We start from the raw sequence: 9,204 nt of genomic DNA, 5'->3' as shown, positions 1-9,204 counted from the left end.
CTTCATGACGGTATTTGTAACAGTAAACTTCCCGAATAAGATAAGTGAACAAAGTAAGATACACACTTGCAGACTGCAGCTAAGAACCTATTATTCAGACAAATATGTTCCCTGTATAGGATTAATAGCAATAATCAATTTAATACCTGGCGGTGTTAAACAGGCGCATCAAGAGACTTAATATGGCGTTTAAATTCTTAATACCAATCACTGGACATGATTAAAAACCTCATTTCCCAAAAATGTTTTGTGTTTCAACAAATTAGAGATAAACAAAATTCACATTAATCAGCAGGTTGATAGACTAAGAGTGAAATTCAAAATGTGAATTTCACCAAAACGACTCCTATCCGTTGTAAAAACCATCTTATCGAATCCAAACCAGAAAGAGTGATCTTTAAAGCAATTCTTCAAGTTCATGTCGTTCTTAAGTACCCACATTTGGCGACGGTGTTGCTATCGGTTGCCCATATGAATATCTCCACTGCGCACATGCTCCACATTTCTCCAACTTCACACTGTTTTCAAGTGTACAGTATTTACATGACCAAACCTTATACTTCTCTTCCACTTCTTTTGGTTTGTGGGTCCCACATAGCTCACATATTGGCGCTAGTACCTGCCATAATCAAATCACCTTAATTAAATTATAAAATCCCACAACTTATAAAACCATAATAACTTACAGCATCGCATACTCACCGGATTCAATAATGTGCACATCACACACTCCCACCCGTTTGACTTGGCGTCACATCCCGTTTTCTGATCACTTGAAGATCCACTAGTAGACGCACCACTCGTTAAATCAATAAAACTTCCCGTTTGACGACATTTTTTATTAGCTGGTGTGCCACTAGCAGCTGCTGAGGTAGAAACCGATTGAACATCTGTCAAGTCAACAAAATGTGATTCTTGATGAGCTCTTTTCTGAGATTTTGGATTTGTGACAGAAGGTTTTGATATTTTGATCGTGTTATTATCGTGTGGGCCACCATGATTGCACTTTTCTTCATCTACTATCTCCTCTAACCCACACCATAAGTCATCTTGATATCTTCTTTCTGCAGCAATTGCTGCTGCTTGTGCAGGAGTTAACGCAGACATTATAGACTTATCACCACCGAGTCGTTAGGTCCAGGTGGCATTAGAGACCCCTGGCGAGCCCGGTTTTCTGCAGCAGCAAGTGCTGTCTTCCGGAGAGATGAAAGAGGAGGCTGACGAGAATTGCCACCTAAACGCTTACCTGGCATATCAAACCCGTCACCTGACCCAGAAATTCCTTTACTAATCAACTCCTCACATTCGTATGAAACCAAATTCAGAATCAACCGATCACCAAAAGATTCTAACTTTAGTTAAAACTAACATCTAAGGAGAATTTAAAACATCATTAAAGGTTAAACTAAGAATGTGCACCAAACCAAAATAACCGACCCGTAACCAAAATAACTAACATAACCAAACTGAAATAATTGAACCCACCCCAAAACCAACGTTTTGGTTTCATTTTCTTTTTCAAAAATCTAAATTTCGTTTCGTTTTTGTTCTGCATGTACCAAAAGCCAAAAAACCGAACAGAACCTGTAAAGACCAAAAACTCAACTTTTGCTATTAAAATTACAGATCACCACTTTTAAACTCGTTTCACATAATTCGTGGGAATTCAAAAGAATTGGAATTAAAATCCCATGACATGGCGTGTTCGTTTCGTTGGAGTTGGAATCTTAATTCCATTTTGGTGTGTTCGGTTCAAAGAATTGGAATTGGAATTTAATTCCTTCAAATACCTTCAAATACAGGGATTTCAAATCCTTCCAAAATGTGGAGGAATTTAAGGAAATTCATTGGAATTTATCTCGAGTTTTTTTTTTTTTTTTTTTTTTTTTTTTTTTTTTTTTTTAACGAGGACAATGAGTAAAACATTTTAGTCTGTTTACTTTTTTTGTTTTTAATTTATATTTTGAGTTATAAATTTTTTATTATTATTTTTGAATATTTTTTTTTGAGGGTTTTTGATCTTAATAGAAAACCCATAACAAAAATTCAAAAAAAATAATAACGCAAAATATAAATAAAAAACAAAAAATCTAAAAAACTAAAATGTTTTCGCCGTTATCATTGTTAAAAAAAAAACTCCTTGATTCCTAGTCATTTATCAAACAAACACATTAAGAATGTATTTGGATTTCGATTCCCCCCAATTCCAATTCCTATTGGAATGTTCAGATTCCAAATCCAATTCCTTCAAATTCTAAATCCTATGCAAATTCCAATTCCAATTCCATTCCATTCCGTGAAACAAATGCGCCCTAAAAGTTAAGTAAATTATAAATATATTAATAAATGGTGTAGCACTAAAACTTTAGTCCTAAACGTGTAACGATCAGTTAATCATTAACTAACAAAACAAACTCAACTTTCTGACCGAAATTCATTATTTTTGCAATCCCAAATGACAACCAAAAACACAGAAACCGAACCAAACCCACTGCAAAAACCAAAACTCGGCTTTTTGTTTGTTATGAACCCAAAAGCGACTAGTACACATCTATACCTTTAACTGTTAAAACCGGAAGCAAGTAAACATATACCTTTCTGAGATCATCCCAGAGCTTGTAAAAACTAACATTATGAGGCCCAATAGCATTATGACACAACTCATGTACCATCGTATCAAGCACTTCATGAAACGGGTAAAAATCCCAATCAGTATTTGGTCTTCTAAGCCTCAGTTTCACATGAAGCCCATGTCCCACATTCAATCCCAGAAGCCGTGGGTTCTTCGGACTTCAAAATAAAAAAACATAATTAAGGTTTCAACTTTAAAACATTAAAAAATAAACAAAACTAGGGTTACATTTATTAGAATATTGTTATGATATTAGCCCTAATTATAACAATATTTTCGAAGTAATAACTGAATTAAGAAATATGCTGAGTAAACAATATGATATCTTTTTTACTTCTGGATATCAACCTTCGTTCAAATCATTCTATTTATAATGCAAAAACTACTGTGCAAAAGTACTATTTAAGGAGACAAACGAAATATAATTGGTGCATATAAAAATACAGTTGGTGAAGTTATGGTGTCATACAAATAATAGTGTCGGTGTCGGTAATTCATAACACTCCCTCTTGGATGACACCATTTCAAAACGTCGGGGTCTTGAAGTACTGCCTCATTAAAAACCTTGCTAAAGGAAAACCCAATGGGAAAAAACTTTAGCTAAGGGAAAAAGAGTGCAGTATATAGCTCCCCCTCAAATTGCAGGTCGTTACATTGTTCATACATGGCGCATGCCAATATCATGAACATGTTTCCTGAATGTTGCTGTGGGAAGTGCTTTTGTGAAAAGATCAGCTGAGTTGTTGCTGGACTGGACATATCTCATTTCAACCTGATTGTCTTTAATAAGGTCTCGAGTGTACTCAAAGTATCTTGGTGGTATATGCTTTGTTCTGTCACTTTTGATATATCATTCCTTCATTTGCGAGACACAAGCTGCATTATCTTCATAGATAGGAGTTGGAATTCGATCTTTCTCTAGTCCACAAGAAATCAATATTTGTCGTGACATAGATCTTAACCATACACATTCTCTTGAAGCTTCATGCAATGCAATGACTTCAGCATGATTTGAAGATGTTGCAATGAGTGTTTGTTTCTGAGAACGCCATGAAATCGCAGTTCCTCCATTCTTAAATACATATCCAGTTTGAGATTTTGCTTTATGGGGATCAGATAAATAACCTGCATCTGCATAACCAACTAACCCTTCTTTTGAATCGTTAGGATAAAATAAACCTAAATCAACAGTTCCTTTTAAATACCGAAAAATATGTTTAATGCCATTCCAATGTCTTTTAGTAGGGGATGAACTGAATCTTGCCAATAAATTAACTGCAAAAGAAATGTCAGGTCTTGTACAGTTAGTAAGATACATAAGTGCTCCAATTGCACTGAGGTATGGTACTTCGGGACTAGGGATGGCAAAAATCCCCGAATCCGACGGGGAAACCCGAAAACCGGCTTATTTCGGGTCGGGTCGGGTTTTGTTTTTTCGGTTTCGGGTCGGGTTTCGGAGATTGTTTCGGGGATTGTTTCGGGTTCGGGTTCGGGTTTGGGTTCAGGTACCCCCGCCCCGACCCGCCCCGATATAATATATAAATATAAATATAAATAATATATATATATATATATATATATATATATATATATATATATATATATATATATTAAAAACCTAAACCTACATCCAGACATCCACTCATCCAGACTCCGCCACCGCCAGTCCGCCCCCGATTCACTCAATCGCCGTCTGCACCACCATCACCATCCACTCAATCGCCGTCTGCACCACCGGACCACCCTCCTCCTCCTCCTCGTTTTGATCCCAGCCGAAGTATGTAATCTCACTCTTTAATCACACACACACACCATTCTTTTCTTCCCCACTATCACACACACACCGAAGTATGTTTTCTCCTTTTTTAGGGTTTTTCATTTGAAATTGACCTCATTTTGTTGTTGTTGCATATCGTATGATACACCGTTCTCTTTGCGATTGATGATTGACATGATAATTGATTTGGGGAATCTAATTTGTTTTAGGGGTTACCTCTTTCCATGATAATAGACTATATTAATATTAATATTATCCTCAATTATATTCATATTCTTACTCTATGGCCTCTCGGTCTCTGTTTCATTCCACCGCTTTCTCATCCTACCACCTGTAAGATCCCTAATTCTCTTATTATTATAATTATTATTATTATTATTATTATTATTTCACCTGTTTTCACTCCAACTTATGTTAACGTAAATATTAACGAACTTATTCCGATCGAATTGCATGTTTTAATGTAAATCGTATTGAACTTATTGATTTCTGCTAGCTAGCTATTTAACTGCTCCTGCATTGAATAATTAGACTGTAGTTGACTGTTGATTGTATTCGGTGAGTACGTGTAGTCAAATTAGACAGTTTGGCAGTTTGCGTGTTGTGGCTATTGAGATGAGTTTGGATTGGAGCTGGATAGTGTTTGTAAGTATGTGATCGATGGCTTGTTGATGAATGAGATGGCGATTTAGGTTAACTTGATTAACTCTGACATGAGTTCCGATTGAATTATATGTAACACGTAAGTCGTATTGAAGTTATTGATTTCGGTTAGCTAATTAGCTGCTGCATTGAATAATTTTTTTAGCTCTGATGATTTTCGTGTTTCGTTAGGTTGTTAATTATTGTTTTTGTGTCGTCGTCGTGTTAGAAGGAGCTAATTCGATTCTCCACCGCTCCTTTTAACACAACGAGCGGAAGTCATGTCATATCATGTCAGAGTTCATCAAGTTAACCTAAATCGCCATCTCATTCACCAAGAAGCCATCAATCATACACTGAGAAACATTTCCAGTTTCCAATCCAAATCTATTTCAATAGTCAAATATGCAAACCGTTTAGATAAGCACATGCTAACCATATACAATCAACGTCTCAAATTGATTATGAATGGTGATTTTGGGAATTTTCAAGCTGTAATAAGCGGAGGCGAATCGAAGAAGAATAGGTTTAAAGTTAATTCTTTTTGTTTTAAATAAATTAATAGATGTAAACACCAGTGAATAACCTGCTCATATTAAGTATGATCTCATTGTTTACTCTTGAATAAATTCAACAATAGAAGAAAGCAGTTAAGCCAAATGATTTTTCGGCCATGTAGACTTGGTTTTATTTCCTTTGTAACACATTGTTTCAGCTTTCATGTGTGTGATGCAGAAGTTTATTTCGATAAATGTTCAGTTATGTGATGAACCAATTTCGGGTCGGGTCGGATCGGTTTCGGGTTTTCGGGTTCGGGGACGGGGCGGGTCGGGGGGGTACAAAAAACCAAACGGGGAATCCCCGATTTAAACCCGACGGGTAATGGGGCGGGTACGGGGATGGTTTTTGGTTTCGGGTTCGGGTTCGGGTTAAGCAAAACCCGCCCCAAACCCGCCCCGTTGCCATTCCTATTCGGGACCAAGAATCTCTTCATTATCTTCGCAAGGACGAAATGGATCATTGTCAACATTGAGTGATCTAACAACCATCGGTTTGCTTAAAGGATTTGCTTTGTCCATATTGAAACGTTTTAAGAGTTTCTCAGTATAAGTTGACTGATGCACAAGTATCCCATTATGCATATGCTCAATTTGTAAACCAAGACAATATTTGGTTTTTCCAAGATCTTTCATTTCGAATTCTTTCTTTAAAAGAGCAATTGCTTCATTAATTTCTTTTTGTGTCCCAATTAAATTTAGATCGTCAACATACACAGCTATGATCACATGTCCTGATGTTGTCTTCTTGATGAAGACACATGGACAAATAAGATTATTTGTGTATCCTTTGCTTATCAAATAATCACTCAAACGATTGTACCACATCCTTCCAGATTGTTTCAGTCCATACAAGGATCTTTGTAATTTGATGGAATACATTTCCTTAGGCTTTGAGCTTATTGCATCGGGGAGTTTAAATCCTTCGGGAATTTTCATATAGATGTCACTATCTAGTGATCCATACAAGTAAGCTGTGATAACATCCATAAGGCGCATCTCTAAATTTTTAGAGACTGCTAAGCTGATTAAATATCTAAACGTAATAGCATCCATGACAGGAGAATACGTTTCTTCATAGTCAATTCCTGGCCTCTGAGAAAAACCTTGAGCTACAAGTCTTGCTTTATATCTTGTAACTTCATTTTTCTCATTTCGTTTTCTCACAAAAACCCATTTATATCCTACAGGTTTCATTGACTTTGGTGTAATGACAATAGGTCCAAAAACCTTTCGATTGTTTAGTGAGTTTAATTCAGCTTGCATAGCATCTTTCCATTTGTTCCAATCTTGTCGATTTTTACAATCATCTACAGATTTTGGTTCAGGGTCATCATTTTCTTCCATGATATCGCTTGCCACAGAATAAGAAAATATATCATCAATATTTTCCATTTCATATCGATCCCACATTATATGTGATTTACCATAGTTTATTGACAATTCTTTATTGGAATCATTTATTTCTTCCTGAGGAAATGTTATATCATTTATTATTTCCTGAGAGAAGGTTTTGTCAATCATTCCTTCCTTAGGGTCAGTATCCTTCTCAGAACCCTTTCTTTTTCGAGGATTTTTATCCTTTGAACCGATTGGCCTTCCATGTTTTAAACGTTTTTAAGATTCATGAGGTTCATTATTATGGTTTTGCTTGCTTGGAATCTCAACTCGAGCTGGAGCATTAGCAGCTGGTATATGAGATTTAGTGACCCTGTTTATATCAGTAAATGCATCAGGTAACTGATTTGCAATTTCTTGTAGATGTATTATTTTTTGAACCTCTGTCTCACTTTGTTTTGATCTTGGGTCTAGGTGTAACAATGATGGCACACACCATGATATATCTCTTTCTTTCTTTTTCATTTCTCCCCCTAATGTCGGGAACATTGTCTCGTTAAAATGACAATCAGCAAAACGTGCTGTAAATACATCACCTGTTAAAGGTTCAAGGTATCTTATGATGGAAGATATTTCATATCCAACATATATTCCCAACCTTCTTTGGGGACCCATTTTTGTGCGTTGTGGTGGTGCAATAGGAACATACACAGCACAACCAAAAATTCTAAGATGAGAGATATTTGGCTCATTTCCAGAAACAAGTTGTGTGGGAGAGTATTTATGATTTGCACTTGGTCTTACGCGGATTAATGATCCAGCATGCATAATTGCATGACCCCAAATAGAAACAGGGAGTTTTGTCCTCATTATTAATGGTCTAGCTATTAGCTGTAGGCGTTTGATCAACGACTCGGCTAAGCCATTTTGTGTGTGTACATGAGCAACAGGGTGTTCTACAACAATCCCCACAGACATGCAATAATCATCAAAAGCATGTGATGTAAATTCTCCCGCATTATCAAGCCTTACTCTTTTAATGGTATAATCCGGAAAATGTGCACGTAATTTGATAATTTGAGCAAGAAATTTTGCAAAAGCAACATTACAAGTCGATAATAAAGAGATATTAGACCATCTGCTGGATGCGTCTATTAAGACCATGAAGTATCTAACTGGTCCACATGGTGGATGAATTGGTCCACATATGTCACCTTGAATTCTTTCAAGAAACATTGGTGTTTCTTTATCGACTTTTAATGGCGAAGGCCTTGTAATTAATTTTCCAAGAGAACAAGATGTACATTGAGGCATTTTATCTATTTTGTGGATCTTTTGACCTTTCAGTGGATGCCCATGTGTATTTTCAATGATCCTTTTCATCATTGTGGATCCTGGATGGCCTAATCTGTCGTGCCATAAGTTTATGATACCAGAATCGCAACAATTTTCTTTGACTGCCATATGTGCTTGAGGCACATTTATATATGTATAATGCAAACCAGAATGGAGCATTGGCAATTTTTCCAATATTTGATCTTTGCTTATGATATGCAAATATTTTTCATTACTAACAGTCCTTGACTAAGTATCATATCCATTATGATATATGTTTCTGAAACTCAACAAATTTCTTGTTGATTTTGGGGAAAATAAAGCATTTTCTATTTTGAGCTTTGTACCATTTGGTAATGCTAAATTAGCTTTTCCCACTCCTTCTATCAAGTTTGTAGGACCTGATATTGTATTGATGATCCCTTTTGTTGGTTTCAGTTTATAAAAATATTTTTTAGATCTAAGTATAGTATGCGTGGCTCCACTATCCGCTATACATATATCTTCTTCATTTGTTTGATCTTGTGCTCCGGTGATTTTCATTTTAAATCTTGAAAAATATTAAGAAAAAAAATAAGTGTATAACGAAGACATATGATATTTTAATAAGAACTTTATTTAATTGAAACACAAGTAGTACATGAAAGAGGAACTACATAATTAAAGATAATGAGAACACACTTAATAACTGCATCTGATTATAGTAGTCAAGCAACTTTGTTTCAAAGTTCTACCCCAAAGTCTTCAACGCTCAGCTCAGCATTGATATTATTAAAGTTATCAACATGGTTCACTTCTTTCTCTTTTCCTTTTAGAGAGGCTTGGTACAGTTCACACAGATGTGGAGCTGTGCGACAAGCCTTTGCCCAGTGGTTTGTACTTCCACATCTAAAACATGAAGTGCCATTGTTTTCGGACCTACC

General features: G+C 35.9%; 1 protein-coding gene across 1 annotated transcript; it reads right to left on the bottom strand.

The window, feature by feature from the left end:
• Positions 1-206: 206 nt before the first annotated feature.
• Positions 207-1,507, bottom strand: LOC143563762 (uncharacterized). Its single transcript, XM_077051234.1, has 2 exons — positions 703-1,507; positions 207-619 (listed from the first exon to the last, which is right to left on the bottom strand). The coding sequence occupies exons 1-2, from the start codon at positions 1,105-1,107 to the stop codon at positions 428-430; spliced, it is 597 nt and encodes a 198-aa protein (XP_076907349.1). The 5' UTR covers positions 1,108-1,507; the 3' UTR covers positions 207-427.
• Between the last annotated feature and the right edge of the window lie 7,697 nt (positions 1,508-9,204).

Source organism: Bidens hawaiensis, unplaced genomic scaffold, assembly GCF_021521415.1.
Source record: "Bidens hawaiensis isolate Kalapana, Puna unplaced genomic scaffold, B.hawaiensis_p1.1 tig00021515_1, whole genome shotgun sequence".
Taxonomy (NCBI): Eukaryota; Viridiplantae; Streptophyta; class Magnoliopsida; order Asterales; family Asteraceae; genus Bidens; species Bidens hawaiensis.
This window is presented reverse-complemented; position numbering and strand designations above follow the sequence as displayed.

Bases quoted from the DNA above. Each gene is read 5' to 3' on its own strand.
- LOC143563762 (XM_077051234.1), bottom strand. From the start codon at position 1,107: ATGTCTGCGTTAACTCCTGCACAAGCAGCAGCAATTGCTGCAGAAAGA. The intron at 620-702 runs GTGAGTATGCGA...TGATTATGGCAG, and splicing joins TGTGCACATTATTGAATCCG to GTACTAGCGCCAATATGTGA.